Raw genomic sequence first — 18701 nt, 5'->3', positions numbered from 1 at the left:
TGTCAGACGGGTCCTTAAAGGACGGGGATTCCTCTACTGGGATCATGGTTGCTTTATTCAACCTGGAAAAAGGAGGGTCCACCACTGGTGGACTAGTCCACTTCTTTAAAAGTGACTCCTCAAAAGGTTAACATACAGCAAAACGTTTGGGGACCACAAACGGTAATTTAGGTTGTTCCCATTCCTTAGAGGAAAACCTGTCAAAATAAGGGCACACAAGAAAACACCTTTGGAGTGCGAGGTGACTTATGTGTACCAAACGAAACCAGCCACGTCTGTGGCTACATCAGCTGTATCCTTAATTTTTAAAGTCTCATGCACTGAAGTGATAAGTGCGTCTACCAGCACTTTTTCATTTGCTGCTTGCTGCTGTGACCATGGAGGAATTATCCTATCGGATGGATCTGGGGAAGTGATATAAGGCCCCTGGACGGGCCGCGTCCACGGCGGCAACAGGCTCAGGATTAGATGAGACAGACTGAGCAGGCTAAGGCGAGGGACGCTTCCTCCTGGGCCTTTGCCCACACGCCACTTCCACCCAGGACACTAAAAAGACTGCAGGACCACCATCAGTGCAACCATCAGAAGCTGGGGTTCTGAGGGACCTGCCACCTCCATGAGGGGGTCAGTAGGGGAGATGTGACCATGAGGTTTCATAGGGAAAGGAAGACCTTGCAGTACAAAAACAATATTTTTGGCACAACCAAAGGATCCCCCCCAAGGCTCAGGGAATCAATCAGCAGAGAGAGCGATAACAGGGACCCCTCCTCCCTAAGCATCGAACCCAGCATCATCATGGACGCTATCCTTTCATTTTTCCCCGGACACAGGAAGGAGGAAACTAAGGAGTAAGAGGAGGAGCTTGGGCATCTCCACGGGGTATCAGTCCTCCAGCATCCCAGTAAAATCATCCGCTTCACAAACATGGCCGCCAACCGGAGACCAGCTAGAATGAAGGAAAATGGCCCCCCGTGACATAATTCGGCTACACAAACATGGCCGCCAACCGGAGACCATATACAAGAAAAACAGAAAAGCGTCTCTAAGTGTAGACTTTTTAATGTAGCATATAATAAAAAGACAAATGGCAACTCACAAGCGCCAGAAACCATCAGGCTATATGGAAAACCCCTGTATTGACGCAAACTGTTAGACAGGCCAATTTGGTTGGTAAGCAGACTGGTTGGCAAATTGAACTGGGAATTTTATCTTTGTTTGTTTCATGTGCGTTGCCCTCCCATGTGTTCTTTGCTATGAAGGCCAGTTATAGGTGGGGGCAGAGGCCATTTTCTTTGTTGTATATGTGTACTGGTGAGTGGACATACTGGGTGCCTTTGCTGTAATACTATCAGCTGGGCTCCCATTATGCCCCCAATTACCTTTCAGGAGGGATGGGCCACCTCCAGGCTCACCTGCCCCCTATCTATCCATTAGCATGCATGTGCTCCCACTGTGGAGACTCTTTAAAATTCATTAGAGTTAGGACTGCAGGTAACAGGGAGCCTTGACGTGGCCCTGCAGCTTTCACATACGTTTGCAAATGTGTGCTAACTAAACCCCTGTATTGACGCAAACTGTTAGACAGGCCAATTTGGTTGGTAAGCAGACTGGTTGGCAAATTGAACTGGGAATTTTATCTTTGTTTGTTTCATGTGCGTTGCCCTTCCATGTGTTCTTTGCTATGAAGGCCAGTTATAGGTGGGGGCAGAGGCCATTTTCTTTGTTGTATATGGAATAGTGCAGTAATACAGATCCCTCCTGGTGAGATGTCAGTCCGTTCTACCCGATCCAAAGCCGGGGGGGGGGGGGGGCCATGGTCTGTAGGAGAAGATGATGCCGGCAATCTCCTAATTACTTCCGGGACCCAGGCGGAGGCCGTGAAGAAACAGCGCGGAGAGAAGCGTGTGACATCACCAGGGAACTAGGCAGGGCGACCCGTTTCTAAGCATGCGCGCTCTTTCTTCAGGTGTAAGATAGTAACAAGCAGAATACCGAATGGTTATATATAGGGTGTGCTCGTAATTACGAGCATAACTAGGCCACTACAAAACCTTCATTTTGTTTTTGAGCCAGAGGTGGACTTGCTGGTGTGTTTTGCATCATTGTCCTGCTGCATAACCCAAGTCACACTACCACCACCATGTTTGACTGTTGGCACAATGCTTTTATGAAATGCTGTCTTGGTTTTATGCCAGATTTAACGTGATGCACACCTTCCAAAAAGTTAAACTTTTGTGTCATCAGTCCACAGAATATTTGCCTGAAAAGGCTTGGGGATAATCAAGATGTTTTTTGGCAAAAGGTGTGATGAGCCTTTGTGTTCTTTTTGGTCAGCAGTGGCTTTTGCCTTGGAACTCTCCCATGGATGCCATTTTTGTCCAGTCTCTTTCTTATTGTCGGATCATGAACACTGACCTTAACCACTTCTGAATGTGGTATATTGGTATGGGTAAGTGGCGCTACTCAATGTAGTATGTGCAAAAATAATTCTGTGTACAGTATGATCAAACCAGGTATAAATATTAATATAATAATAGATTAAATATAATAATATAAATAAAAAAGCGCTTGTGTCCACTTGTGACATACAATATTATATGAACCAATAAAGTGACATGTGCATCAATAAGACTCAGTGCCGTGAAAAAAACTCACATTATATATAATAAAATATAAGAAATAATGTGCACTAAAGTGCAAAGTGCACAGATGATGCAATATGCCAGAGACGTAAAATCAAAAATTATAAAAATGTGCAAATTGTGCAGAAAAATAAATCAAATAAATGTCTATAACAAAGAGTCAGGAGCAAATGCTGGTTATGGAAAATATTTTCATCAGTGTGGTGAAACCAGTCTTATAAAATGCACTTGGAAAAGTGCTTCTGTGCAAGTGGAAATCCATGAAGTCCCATACAGTAAATGTATAGGGGGACTGTAGTGAAGACTAGAAGACGTATCAGATGTGGTATTATACTTTGCCCTTTGCTGTGCTTGGTGCGGTATACTGTGCCCCTTAAGAAATGCACTCACCGCAATGCCCTCCCCATAAAGGGGTATCAAGCCTGCACAGCAAATTGGGTGGTCCTGCGGGTTCCCTCTGGATCCGTTAGGTCCTGCCAGATGTAGGAGAAGCGTGCCCTCAAATACAGAAGGTAGACACTCCATTGTGCAGTATGTACAAACTTTTTATTTCAAAAATAACAATATCCACTCACATTTAGGTATTCGGTATAGTGTTGGTGGTATAGCGTCCGAGCCGGATGTCCGGGTGCGGATGCGTTCCAGCAGACTGTGACCACTTAGCGGGAGTGACGTGAAGTACAGCCCTACCGGTTTCGTCAAGGTTGACGTCATCAGGAGCTACGTTACTCCGTACACCCTCCGCTATTTATATACAAAGCTTCCAGGCAGCCTCTTTGATCAGCCGCTTCTATTTGGCCAATTGTTAGTATAGTTGCTATGGTGACCCCGTCTGCAAACCCCTCCTTGGTGATACGGGTCTCTGGATGTTTATAAGTTAATAAAAATAATATATTATCGATCATGGGTTAGTTTATTAATGCTATGTATAAGGGCCTGCATTTCCAACATAATACAATATACATCAGAGAGCATCTGTGTGCAGATAAACTGAATACAGGGTCCCTGGGTGTGACAGAGGGACATCAGGGTCCCCAGGTGTGACATGGAGGAATATGGGGGTTACTGGGTACGACAGCATAACATGGAGGAACCATCAGGTCAGGGTCACTGGGTAGGACATAGAAACGTTTTTAACCCCTTCCCTTTTTATTTAGTAGCTGGTCTTGCCTAGGGCGTAAAATAGTCTAGTGGGTACAAGGTATGCTTACTCAACGGCAAACAATGGGGTAAAAAGGCTTCTTTGCCGAAGAGCTCAAGGAGCCAAACCTTCTATAAAACTTGGCATGGACGCTGCCTTCCACTTTCTCAGGTTATTCCACGATATGTATATTATTTTACCTGAGCCTGTTCTCAAGGTCATCACCTTTATCTCTGTAGTCTAGAGCCAGGCGGGTGGTTGAATGAGTTTCGGCTAGCAGAGGAGGAAGTTTGTCCTCAAAGTGGCTTATGCAGCTCTCAGCTGTCATGGTCCTCTGTCTTTTTCAAAGTATTTCCGCAAGAGACCTTCTCAGTCAGGCCACCCAGTCGATCCTTCACTGTGTTCATAGACAAAGTGGATATAGACAAAGTGGATTTAGTTACTGTCCACAGTCTGTCCTGTGTGCACTATCTGGGGGAAAGAAGGCATCAGCCTCAGGCTCTGGCTGGATATTGGCAGCACTTGCTCTCTCACCCATGGAGCCCCGTCCCTGCACTTCAGAAAGCTTCTTCATGTAATACAAGCTATCCCCTGTATTGTCTCTCCCCACAGGGTGTGAGGAGGACCTACCTGCTCTGGTGCTGGCATACCGGGACTTATCTATACCTCGTATAGTCCTCTGAGGCATGGCTGCAGCTGTGCCATTTGGAGCTTACCCTGCCACCGCTTCCTCCTTATTTCTGCGGGTCACAGCATGCAGACCCCAGGAAAAGATGGTACTGCTTGATTCTAGAGGGTGAGCTGAACCGAATACTGCCAGGCTTGCCCTGCTAATCTGCCGGGGGAAAGGAGCAATTACAGGAGAAAGAGGGAGCTCTGTGATGCAGTTCTGCTCACATGCCTGGTCCGGCCACGGCCCCATCTTAAGTGGTTTTTTGATTCAACGGGTCAGGCAGTAATCAGGCCTGGGTGTGGAAAGATAAATTTACCTCCGTTAGAAAAAATGAAATAAAAAAAAGGGGGTTAATCACAGTTAATTCAGGATTGTTCATTCATGATTTAGCAAGGGGGAGGATGGGCAATTACTTTTTCACCTAGGGCCAGGCCGGTTTAGACAGATTTTTTCCCTAAATAAATGAAATCATCATTTAAAACTGCATTTTGGATTCACCCGGGTTACCTTTGTGTAATTTTTAAATTTGATGATCTGAATCATTTAAGTGTAACCAATATGCAAAATAAATAAATAAATAAAAACAGGAAGGGGGCAAATACTTTCACAGCACTGTAATATACATTCTCTAATGGTTTTTACCATTTTAAAACCATTTATAATTTTGCTTAACCAGTCTTGAGATTCAAGCAACCCTAGCAAACAGAACAGCCAGGTCCTGAGACCTTCATGCAGACTACAGCAAAGTTAGGCATTACAGCCTCAGATCCACATCAACTTCTTAACAGACAATGAAAGCAGTGGCACAGTGATGAAATGGTTACTGATGTTTTTGTATACTATAGCTGTGCAACTCCGCTTTAGCCACTCCTGAACCCCAACCTCCTACACACCACCCCATTATTTGGCAAAATACATTTCTTACCTCATCTTTTGCTTGGAAGAGATATTCTTTTCCATCTGCTAAACTGTTGAATAAAAAGAGAAATATACAGGTTTATTATTCTTTAGACTGACTGCAATAGCTTAAACTGCAGTCACAGTTTCTTGGTAAGGCGACTTAGAAAACCATACAGCGTATGTTACATGCTAGCTAAACCACAACTCTGAAATCAAATTACTGATGAAATACATTGGCAATTTAATGTGCTACAAATCCTAAAAGAGATCTAAGCAAAGCACAGCTAGTTTGGGGGCATTTCAGATTACATAGATACATAGTCAGGTTGAAAAAAGACACAAGTCCATCTTGCTCGACCAATAAACAAAAAACAGTAAAGAAAACCCAACCATACAATCCCATATACACAATCCTATACCCGCAGCTGATCCAGAAGGCGGCAAAAAGCAAAGCATGATCCAATTTGTTACAGTAGGGGAAAAAAAATCCTTCCTGATCCCCGAGAGGCAATCGGATATTCCCTGGATCAACTTTACCTATAAATATTAGTACCCACTTATATTATGTACACCTAGGAAAGAATCCAGGCCTTTTTTTTTTTTTTTTTAAAGCAATCTAGGGAGTTCCATTTATATTTTTCCAAATGAGGCTAAAATTGTTTTAGTGCTCTGAAATGCACAGCTTCATTGTTTTAAGAACGGCAGAGGCCAACTGAGATAGAGATTATATATATATATATATATATATATATATATATATATATATATATATATATATATATAATTCTCTACACACACACACATACATATATATATATATATATACACATACACACACATATATACATACACACACTGCTCAAAAAAAACGAAAAGGAACACTTTTGAAAACACATCAGATCTCAATGGGGAAAAATATGCTGGATATCTAGATGGATATGGACTTGGTAATGTGTTGGGAATAAATATGATAAAATGGTGCAGCGCAAATCACATGACTCTAAAACTATTACATTCAATAAAGATGGGTAAAGAAAAAGTCCATAACAGTAAGAGTCCCAAACACCATCAGAGTAAAGGAATCCACAAGCAGTGCTGAAAAACAGGGGGCTAACATCCAGTGCTGATCTCCTCCACCAAGGGTGTTACCAGCAGGTCAGACAAGCCCTTTGAACCAATCTCTCCAGAATGAATAGGCCTGGGAACAGCAGAAATTTCCAGGATCCAGCCACTATTGCCGCTAATGCATACACTCCAGCCAGTATGTGAGAGGAAAGACAAAAAGCCTCTGGCTGAACAGGGCAGGCTCCGCTCTCACATACTGGCTGGAGTGTATGCATTAGTGGCAATAGTGGCTGGATCCGGAAATTTCTGCTGTTCCCAGGCCTATTCATTCTGGAGAGATTGGTTCAATTGGCTTGTCTGACCTGCTGGTAACACCCTTGGTGGAGGAGATCAGCCCTGGATGTTAGCCCCCTGTTTTTTAGCACCGCCAGGGCCGGCGCCAAGCATAAGGCAGCCAAGGCGGCCGCCTGAGGGCGCCAGAAGAGGGGAGGGCGCCAAAGCAAGGGACTCCCTAAGAGTTGCAAGGAGCCGCTGGTCGGCCCTGCTCGCACTGTACCAGCCCGGCAGCTTAGTACACAGAATCTGACAAGAGGAAGCTGTGCCGTACAGCCCCGGCCGCTGTATAATTCAGAGTGACCTGGCTATTCCATTTGCAGCCTCTATCCCCTACAGCACCGTGCCCCTACTCTGCAGACTGTGTCTGAACGAGAACACAGCTCTGATCCTCCCCCTCTCCTCTGCCAGCCAGCCCAGCTGCAGCATACAGCTGTCCCTCTCATGATCGGATGTTCACTATATCCACTGAGCCCGGAGTTGGTGGGCGGGGTCGGGGTGTGTAGCTGCCTGCCTCTTCACTCCTCCTACAGAGACTCCTATCCTCAGGCTGATCTCGCTGCTAAAGGAGAAAGAGGAGACCCACACAGCAGCCCGGGAATCTTCATCACCTGCTATTGCTGTAAGTGACTGAGCAGTGCACACGCTGTCACTACATACAGCCCTAACCTGCCACACTATACCACCCTAACCTGCCACACTATACCACCCTAACCTGCCACACTACCACCCTAACCTGCCACACTATACCACCCTAACCTGCTACACTATACCACCCTAACCTGCCACACTACCACCCTAACCTGCCACACTATACCACCCTAACCTGCCACACTACCACCCTAACCTGCCACACTATACCACCCTAACCTGCCACACTATACCACCCTAACCTGCCACTATACCACCCTAACCTGCCACACTATACCACCCTAACCTGCCACACTATACCACCCTAACCTGCCACACTATACCACCGTAACCTGCCACACTATACCACCGTAACCTGCCAAACTATACCACCGTAACCTGCCACACTATACCACCCTAACCCGGCACTATACCACCCTACCCTGGCTCTATACCAACCTAACCTGGCTCTATACCACCCTAACCTGGCTCTATATCAACCTAACCTGGCACTATACCACCCTAACCTGGTTCTATACCACCCTAACCTGGCACTATACCACCCTAACCTGGCACTATACCACCCTAACCTGGCTCTATACCACCTTAACCTGGCTCTATACCACCCTAACCTGCCACTATACCGCTCTAACCTGGCACTATATCACCCTAACCTGCCACTATACAATCACTATACCACCCTTGTCTGCCACTGTGACTGTACCACCCTAACCTGCCACTATACTGCCCTAACCTGCCACTATAACACCCTAGTCTGCCACTGTACAGTCACTATACCACCCTAACCTGCCACCATACTGCCACTATACCACCCTAACCTGCCCCTATAATGCTACTATACCACCCCAAAATGCCACTCTACCACCCTATGTGTAATATAAAGGGGTCCAGAGGTATGAGGGCTGTGTAATGTGAAGGGATCCAGAGGTGTGGGGGCTGTGTAATGTAAAGGGGTCCAGAGGTGTGGGGGCTGTGTAATGTAAAGGGGTCCAGAGGTGTGGGGGCTGTGTAATGTAAAGGGGTCCAGAGGTGTGGGGGCTGTGTAATGTAAAGGGGTTCAGAGGTGTGGGGGTTGTGTAATGTAAAGGGGTCCAGAGGTGTGGGGGCTGTGTAATGTAAATGGGTCCCGAGGTGTGAAGGCCCAGGAGGAGCGCGGTTTGAAGGGTGTACAGCACAGTCAGTGATCAAGATTTGTTTCTCCTATGTCTGTGGAAGGTGAGGAAAGCAAGTATATATTATTGTACCAGTCCTGCCCATGTATGAAACCCATGACCATCCCGTGTGCCATGTATGCAATCTCTGACCACCCCCGTGTGCCATGTATGCAAACTCTGACCACCCTGTGTGCCATGTATGCAATCTCTGACCATCCCGTGTGCCATGTATGCAACCCCTGACCATCCCGTGTGTCATGTATGCAATCTCTGACCATCCCGTGTGCCACGAATGCAATCTCTGATCACCCCATGTGCCACGAATGCAATCTCTGATCACCCCGTGTGCCATGTATGCAATCTCTGATCACCTCCTGTGCCATGTATGCAATCTCTGACCACCCCATGTGCCATGTATGCAACCCCTGACCATCCCATGTGCCTTGTATGCAACCCCTGACCATCCCATGTGCCTTGTATGCAACCCCTGACCATCCCATGTGCCTTGTATGCAACCCCTGACCATCCCATGTGCCACGTATGCAACCCCTGACCATCCCATATGCCACGTATGCAGTCTCTGATCACCCCACGTGCCATGTATGCAATCTCTGATCACCCCCTGTGCCATGTATGCAATCTCTGACCACCCCCTGTGCCATGTATGCAATCCCTGACCATCCCGTGTGCCATGTATGCAATCCCTGACCATCCCGTGTGCCATGTATGCAATCTCTGATCAACCCTTGTGCCATGTATGCAGTCCCTGACAATCTCTTGTGCCATATATGCAGTATCTGACTGTCTTTTGTGACATGCCTGCAGTCTCTGACCATCTCTTGTGCCAAGTAAGCAGTCTCTGACCATCTCTTGTGCCATGTATATAGTCTCTGACTATCCCTTGTGCCATATCTGCTGTCTATGATCATTCCTTGTGCCATATATGCAGTCTCTGATCATCTTTTGTGCCATGTATACAGTCTCTGACCGTCTCTTGTGCCATGCATACAGTCTTTGACCATCCCTTGTGCCATGTATACAGTCTTTGACCATCCCTTGTGCCATGTATGCAGTCTATGATCATTCCTTGTGCCATGCATGCAGTCTCTGAGCATCTCTTGTGCCATGTATACAGTCTCTTACCATCCCTTGGGCCATGTATGCAGTCTCTGACCATTCCTTGTGCCATGTATGCAGTCTCTGATCATTCCTTGTGCCATGTATACAGTCTCTGACTGTCTCTTATGCCATGTAGGCAGTCTATGACAATCACTTGTGCCATGTATGCAGTCTCTGATCATCCCTTGTGCCATGTAAGCAGTCTCTGATCATCCCTTGTGCCACGTAAGCAGTCTCTGATCATCTCTTGTGCCATGCCTGCAGTCTCTGACCATCTCTTGTTACATGCCTGCAGTCTCTGACCGTCTCTTGTGCCATGCATGCGGAACCACTATAGCTTAATGGAGCACAAATAAAGTGTATGCCATATGGGAGGGGGTGAAGCGGGAGGAAGAGGGGGGGGGGGGGGCACAAAATTGCACTTTCGCCTGTGTAGTCAAAAATCCTTGCACCGGCCCTGAGCACCGCTTGTGGATTCCTTTACTCTGATGGTGTTTGGGACTCTTACTGTTATGGACTTTTTCTTTACCCATCTTTATTGAATTTAATAGTTTTAGAGTCATGTGATTTGCGCTGCACCATTTATCGTATTTATTTACATCTGGGATGTTGCACTGTGTACCCGGGTCGGTGTTCAGCTCGCATATCATTTTGTAATTAATTCATTTTAATTCATTGTTCTGTCTGCACTGATTGTTTTGTTTATCAATGTGTTAGGAATGAAAGGATGCCACATCTTTTAATGGAAAATTAAATTTGTCAATCTACAGGGGGCTGAATTCAAAGACACCCTGAAAATCAAAGTGAAAAAATTATGCAACAGGCCAGTCCATTTTGCTGAAATTTCATTGCAGCAGCTCAAAATGGTACTCAGTTTGTATGGCCCCCATGTGCTTGTATGCATTCCTGGCAACGTCAGGGCATGCTCGTAATGAGACGGGTGGTGTCCTGGGGTATTTCCTTCCAGATCTGGACCAGGGCATCACTGAGCTCCCGAACATACTGAGGTGCAACCTGGTGGCGTCAGATGGATTAAAACAATGTCCCAGAGGTGTTCTATTGGATTTAGGGGGTCAGGCGAGCGTTGGGGGCATTCAATGGTATCAATTCTTTCATCCAGGAAATGGCTGCATTGTCTCGCCACATGAGGCAGGGCATTCTCATGCACCTGGAGAAACCAAGGACCCACTGCACCAGCGGAGGGTCTGACAATGGGTCCAAAGATTTCATCCCAATACCCAATGGCAGTCAGGGTGCCATTGTCTAGCCTGTAGGTCTGTGCGTCCCTACATAGATATATCTCCCTAGACCATCACTGATGCACCACCAAGCCGATCATGTTGAACAATGTTACAGACAGCATAATGTTCTCCATGGCTTCTCCAGACCATTTCAAGTCACATGTGCTCAGGGTGAATCTTCTTTCATTGGTGAAAAGCACAGGGCGCCAGTGGCGGACCTGCCAATTCTGGTGTTTAATGGCAAATGCCAATCAAGCTCCATGGTACCGGCAGTGAGCACAGGGCCCACTAGAGGATGTTGGGCCCTCAGGCCACCCTCAAAGTCTGTTTCTGATTGTCTGGACAGATATTCACACCAGTGGCCTGCTGGAGGTCATTTTATAGGGCTCTGGCAGTGCTCATCGTGTTCCTCCTTGCAAAAAGGTGCAGATGCCGGTCCTGCTGATGGGTTAAGGACCTTCTACGACCCTGTCCAGCTCTTCTAGCATAACCTACCTGCCTCCTGGAATCTCCTCCATGCTCTTGAGGCAGTTGTGGGAGCCACAGCAAACCTTCTGGCAATGGCATGTATTGATGTGCCATCCTGGAGGAGTTGGAATGCCTGTGCAACCTCAATAGGATCCAGGTATCGCCTTGTGCTACCAGTAGTAACACTGACCCTAGCCAAATGCAAAACTAGTGAAAAACAGTCAGAAAAGAGGAGCAGGGAAAACAATTTCAGTGGCCTCCACCTGAAAAAACATTTTGTTTTGGAGGTCATCTCATTGTTGCCCATCTAGTGCCCCTGTTAATTTCATTAACACCAAAGCAGATGAAACTGATCAACAACTCCCTTTGCTATTGAACGGACCAGATCAATATCCCAGGAGTTCAATTTATTCTGATTAAAAAGCGTTCCTTTCATTATATATATATATATATATAAACACACATACGGTACAGACCAAAAGTTTGGACACACCTTCTCATTCAAAGAGTTTTCTTTATTTTCATGACTATGAAAATTGTAGAGTCACACTTCAAGAGGTAGTCACCTGAAATGGTTTTCACTTCACAGGTGTGCCCTGTCAGGTTTAATAAGTGTGATTTCTTGCCTTATAAATGGGGTTGGGACCATCAGTTGTGCTGTGCAGAAGTCAGGTTGATACACAGCTGATAGTCCTACTGAATAGACTGTTAGAATTTGTATTATGGCAAGAAAAAAGCAGCTAAGTACAGGAAAACGAGTGGCCATCATTACTTTAGGAAATGAAGGTCAGTTAGTCCGAAAAATTGGGAAAACTTTGAAAGTGTCCCCAAGTGCAGTCACAAAAACCATCAAGCGCTACAAAGAAACTGGCTCACATGCGGACCGCCCCAGGAAAGGAAGACCCACCCCTGCTGCGGAGGATAAGTTCATCCGAGTCACCAGCCTCAGAAATCGCAGGTTAACAGCAGCTCAGATTAGAGACCAGGTCAATGGCACACGGAGTTCTAGCAGCAGACACAACTCTAGAACAACTGTTAAGAGGAGACTGTGTGAATCAGGCCTTCATGGTAGAATATCTGCTAGGAAACCACTGCTAAAGAAAGGCAACAAGCAGAAGAGACTTGTTTGAGCTAAAGAACACAAGGAATGGACATTAGACCAGTGAAAATCCGTGCTTTGGTCTGAGGAGTCCAAATTTGAGATCTTTGGTCCCAACCACCGTGTCTTTGTGCGACGCAGAAAAGGTGAATGGATGGACTCTACATGCCTGGTTCTCACCGTGAAGTATGGAGGAGGAGTTGTGATGGTGTGGGGGTGCTTTGCTGGTGACACTGTTGGGGATTTATTCAAAATTGAAGGCATTCTGAACCAGCATGGCAACCACAGCATCTTGCAGCGGCATGCTATTCCATCAGGTTTGCATTTAGTTGGACCATCATTTATTTTTCAACAGGACAATGACCCCAAACACACCTCCAGGAGGTGTAAGGGCTATTTGACCAAGAAGGAGAGTGATGGGGTGCTGCGCCAGATGACCTGGCCTCCACAGTCACCGCACCTGAACCCAATCGAGATGGTTTGGGGTGAGCTGGACCGCAGTGTGAAGGCAAAAGGGCCAACAAGTGCTAACAAGGTGTGTCCAAACTTTTGGTCTGTACTGTATATATATATATATATATATATATATATAGATATATATATATATATATCTATATATATATATATATATATACACACACACACACACACATATACACACATGGTATCTCGAGTACACCCCTCACATTTTTTTAAATATATTATATCTTTTCATGTGACAACACTGAAGAAATTACACTTTGCTACAATGTAAAATAGTGAGTGTACAGCTTGTATACAAGTGTAAATTTGCTGTCCCCTCAAAATAACTCAACACATTAAACCGCTGACAGCAAAAGGGAGTACACCCCAAAGTGAAAATGTCCAAATCGGGCCCAATTAGCCATTTTCCCTCCCCAGTGTCATGTGACTCGTTAGTGTTACAAGGTCTCAGGTGTGAAGGGGGAGCAGGTGTGTTAAATTTGGGGTTATCGGTCTCACTCTCTCATACTGGTCACTGGAAGTTCAACATGGCATCTCATGGCAAAGAACTCTCTGAGGAACAGAAAAAAGGACTGTTGCTCTACAACAGTGGTTCTCAACTCCGGTCCTCGGGACCCACTAACAGGCCATATTTTAAGTATTACCTTGGGAGATGCAGACAAGAATACTGCAATCACTGAGCAGCAAATGAGATCACCTGTGATGTAATTTAGTTATCTTGCAAACCTGGCCTGTTGGTGGGTCCCGAGGACTGGAGTGGAGAACCACTGCTTTACATAAAGATGGCCTATGAGAAGATTGCCAAGACCCTGAAACTGAGCTGCAGCACAGTGGCCAAGACCATACAGCAGTTTAACAGGACAGATTCCACTCAAAACAGGCCTCGCCATGGTCAACCAAAGGAGTTGAGTGCACGTGCTCAGCGTCATATCCAGAGGTTGCCTTTGCGAAATAGACGTCTAAGTGCTCAGACCATATGCCACTCACTGCATCAAATTAGTCTGCAAGGCTGTCATCACAGAAGGAAGCCTCTTCTAAAGATGATGCACAAGAAAACCCGCAAACAGATTGCTGAAGACAAGCAGAATGACAAGCAGAATAAGGACATGATTACTGCAACCATGTCCAGTGGTCTAATTAGACCAGGATAAACTTATTTGGTTCAGATGGTGTCAAGCATGTGTGGTGGCAACCAGGTGAGGAGTGCAAAGACAAGTGCGTCTTGCTACAGTCAAGTATGGGGGTGGGAGTGTCATGGTCTGGGGTTGCATGAGTGCTGCCGACACTGGGGAAGCTACAGTTTATTGAGGGAACCATGAATGCCAACATGTACTGTGACATACTGAAGCAGAGCATGATCCCCTTCCTTCGGAGACTGGGTTGCAGGGCAGTATTCCAACATGATACCGACCCCAAATCTCCAAGATGACCACTGCTTTGCTAAAGAAACTTAGGGTAAAGGTGATAGACTGGCCAAGCATATATCCAGACCTAAACCTAATGAGCATCTGTGGGGCATCCTCAAATGGAAGGTGGAGCTCCATGATGTCATGGAGGAGTGGAAGAGGAATCCAATGGCAACCTGTGACGCTCTGGTGAACTCCATGCCCAAGAAGATTAAGGCAGTGCTAGAAAATAATGGTGGTCACATAAAATATTGACACTTTGGGCTTAATTTGCACATTTTTACTTAGGGGTGTACTCACTTTTGTTGCCAGCAGTTTAGACATTAATGGCTGTGTGTTGAGTTATTTTGAGGGGGCAGCAAATTTACACTGTTATACAAGCGGTACACTCACTACTTTACATTGTAGCAAAGTGTAATTTCTTCAGTGTTGTCATATGAAAAGATATAATAAAATATTTACAAAACATGTGAGGGGTGAGATATATATATATATATATATATATATATATATAAAAAACAACAAGAGAGTTGTGCATTTGGTGAGCAATATACAGGCAGTCCCCAGGTTACAAACAAGATAGGTTCTGTAGGTAGGCTTGTTCTTAAGTTGAATTCGTAGGTTAGTTGAAATATAGTAATTTTTTTTTTTAACTATATAAAAAAACTGGATTTTTGTACTTACCGTAAAATCCTTTTCTCTCAAGTTCATCGACAGACGCAGCTCCATATCTTTTTAGACCATTGGGTTATGCTCTTCCAATCCAAACTAGGCAGGAAAAAGCTTTACCACGCCTATGGAGGCTGTCCCTGCAGGCATAACCCCACACACTCTGCTACAGCAGTCAGTTTCATTGCAAGCAGTGTTTAGAAGACAAAAAAACCCTCACACTCAGAAGCAAAAGGGCAGGTGCTGCGTCTGTTGATGAACTTCAGAGAAAAGGATTTTACGGTAAGTACAAAAATCCAGTTTTCTCTATCCTTCATTGACAGACGCAGCTCCATATTTTCTTAGGCCATTCGGATGTCCCAAAGCAGCATTTTCATGATGGGTGGGAAGACAATGCAAGAAGAACAAAAAAGATTCCCTTTAAACAGCCGCCTGAAAAACCTTGTGGCCAAAGGAGGCATCCGAAGATGCCAACACATCAACTTTGTAGAATTATGTGAACGTATGCACAGACGACCAAGCTGCCGCTTTGCAAACTTGCATCACTGACGCCTGATGGCGAAAAGGCCAAGAGGCACTCAAAGCTCTAGTAGAATGCGCCTTCACTGGGAAAGGAGGAACCTAACCAACCGTCTGCCTCATTCACCTGGAAATGGTCGCAGCAGACGCAGCCAATCCCTTGGTCCCTCAGTAAGGACAAAGAGAGCATCTGACTTTCTGAAAGACTCAGTAACTGCCAGGTAAACCCTGATCACTCGAACCACATCCAAAGAATGCAAGGCAATTTCCTTACGATGCTTGGGACAGAGTGAAGGCAGCACAATGTCTTCATTCAAATAAAAATCAGAAACAACTTTAGGGAGAAAAGATCAACCAGTGCCACTTTATCTCTGTGGACCATCAGACAAGGTGACTGGCAGGACAACGCCGCCAATTCAGACACCCTGCGGGCATAGGTGATAGCTACCAAAAAGGCAACCTTCTGAGACAATGGAGGCAGAGGAATCTGCCAAATTTTCTCAAAAGGAGGCTTTTGAAGAACCGATAATACCAGATTTAGATCCCACTGAGGTAGGGGGGACCGCCTCGGAGTAGCCAAATGGCGCACCCCCTGAATGAAGGTACGAACTAAGTCATGCGTAGCTAACGGGTGTTGAAAATATATTGCCAAGGCCGACACTTGGCCTTTGATAGTGCTCACAGCAAACCGCTGTTCAACCCCTTTCTGCAGAAAGGACGAAACCCTAGCAACCGAAAACAAGCGAGGGTGCACATTCAGTGATTCACACCATGAAATGTACGATTTCCGTGTACGATGATGTATCTTCCTCTGAAGTCGACTTCCTAGAATTTAAGAGCGCAGGAATCACATAGACAGAAAGACCTCTATCCCTCAACACCTGGCTTTTAACTGTAAAGCAGGATGGAAGATCGGATCTGGACACAGCAGATCTTCACTGAGAGGAAGTCTCCAAGGAGTATCGGCGACGAACCTTACTAGGTCTGCATACCAAGAACGGCGAGGCCAGTCTGGAGCCACCAGAATGACCGGAATCCCTTCCACCTCTATTCTACGTAGACGCTTCGGCAGAAGTTTCACCGGAGGAAAGGCATAAAGCAGCCGATACCGACCCCAAAGGAGACAGCAGTGTGTCTGTGGCATCGGCCAGAAGATTTCGAGATCTGGCTACGAACCTCTGCACCTTCTTGTTGAGACGAGAAGCAAACAGATCCACCTCGGGTGTCCCCCATCTGACACACAGGGGATGAAACACCTCTGGGTGTAGGGACCACTCCCGTGTTTCAACACCTGAGGACTCAGGTATTCCGCTTGCCAGTTCACCACACCTGGGATGTGCAAAGCAGAGAGAGCTAGAATAAACCGTTCCACCCAGGCCAAAATTTGGCCACCTCCCTGGCTGCCAAAACACTCTTGGTGCAATTCCCCCCCACCCCCCGGAGGTAGGACATGCTATGGAAAGGGGAAAAGACCTGGAGGGGGTGGTCCTGGTATTCCAGAGGCTAGGGGAACCGAGAGAGCCCCGAGGGTCTGACTATCCCAGGGAGGGGGCCCACGTCCACCCTGAGACAGCCAGAGGATTGGGGGGACAGTATTACTCACCATACCATGGTACCAGGTGGGCGCCACTCCGCACAAACCACCTCCCACCCAGAATGGGGTTGCTGCAAGCCAGGGGGTACGCTGAAAAATTAGGGCGCTCTAGGTCGATCGCGTCTCAGTGAGACTTGTGCACTCGCAGGCTCGTCCCCATCCATCTGGGCTCTGTCGTGGCGAGGCTTACTTCTGGACTATAACCTGCTCACACTCGCTGGCCAGGCTGGGAGACCATAAGGATCTAGAATATCCAGTTTGAAAACTAAGCTGGCTGTCTCCAGGAACTCTAACTAGTGAAAATAAAAAAAAATAATCACAAAATAACAGAATTTCCCTATTATAGCTGAAACCAAAGTCCCAGTAGGGAACTAGGTCCTATTCCTAAACTAGGCAGAAACAAACTGGCTGCTGTAGCAGAGTGTGTGGAGTTATGCCTGCAGGAACAGCCCCCATAGGCATGGTAAAGCTTTTTCCGGTCTAGTGTCCTATTCCTGATTGGAGGAGCATAACCCAACGATCTAAGATGATATGGGGCTGCGTCTGTCGAACGATAGAGAAACATACTTTAAGTTTTTTTGGATAGCATAGGGGAGGTTTAATACCTCTGTATCATTAGTTTTCCTGTCTGTGCCCCTGTTCAGAAAATTTCACTTCACATTCTGTCCCTGTGACAATTGGATTTTGAAAATTTTGGGTCGTCGTGGAAACCAGGATTGGTGATAAAGCTTCAGCAGTGAATTTCCCATCCTAGGGGTATATTTCCTCCTAGGGGTATATTTCCTCTCACATCCTGTTGTCTCCCTCTGTTTGTATGAGTCGTATATAAGTTTAATGTATGCAACTTGGGGACGGCCTGTAATAGGTTATTTTTTCATGTTCAATTGAGGGACACATCATTGACGTAATCCTTAGACATTTGAATTGTACTACCACCTTACAAGACGTCTGGACACTGACAAACAAAAAAATTGTAGGCCAGCCCCCATATAACCCAGCATGCCTCATTCGTGGCAAAGCAGTACAAAGAGCAAAAGCAAAAATACAGAGGGTTCGGGCCTCTCTTCCCTAAACTACTCCAAGAAAAGGGTTTTGCCATAAGTACAAAAATTCTATGTTGTGTATTTTTAATGGTAATTCTAGATAGGCTGCTAAATGTGTATGCAATTTCCGCTAAAACAGTAAATTGCCATGCCAAAATAAAAAGAGAGTGAAATAATTGTGATGTCAAATATACAACACAGTGCAATCAGACATGTATAAACATAATTATGATCATGAATGATCAATATATGTATACATTTCTCTGTGCAAAATGTAACACATGCCAAACTAAGTTTATAAAAGTCCAAAATAGTAACTGCAGTCTGAAAAGCTCTCAAAGTCCATACCCATAGTTCATGAAAAATCGAAATCCACAAATAAATCGAATGAATAATTCCAGTGATACTCCCTTCACCCAGCGGTGGTCAGCACACTCACCAGAGCAAATAACACACAGAGAGGTATAACATGCTCTCAGAGATGAGGTGGCATATACAGGA

At 45.8% G+C, this 18701-nt stretch overlaps 1 protein-coding gene across 3 annotated transcripts in view; it reads right to left on the bottom strand.

Annotated features, from left to right (window-relative positions):
• SPTBN2 (spectrin beta, non-erythrocytic 2) overlaps positions 1 to 18701 on the bottom strand; it is a 1240451-nt gene that overhangs the window by 11475 nt on the left and 1210275 nt on the right. For all 3 annotated transcript variants that reach the window (XM_082270338.1, XM_082270340.1, XM_082270339.1), the window contains one exon: positions 5382 to 5424. In XM_082270338.1, the coding sequence (XP_082126464.1) occupies positions 5382 to 5424 (43 nt within the window). The remainder of the gene's footprint in view (positions 1 to 5381; positions 5425 to 18701) is intronic.

Source organism: Pelophylax lessonae (genome assembly GCF_965119305.1).
Source record: "Pelophylax lessonae genome assembly, chromosome: 10".
Classification (NCBI taxonomy): domain Eukaryota; kingdom Metazoa; phylum Chordata; class Amphibia; order Anura; family Ranidae; genus Pelophylax; species Pelophylax lessonae.
Note: the sequence above shows the minus strand (reverse complement) of the source record. Positions and strands in the feature narration are given on the sequence as shown.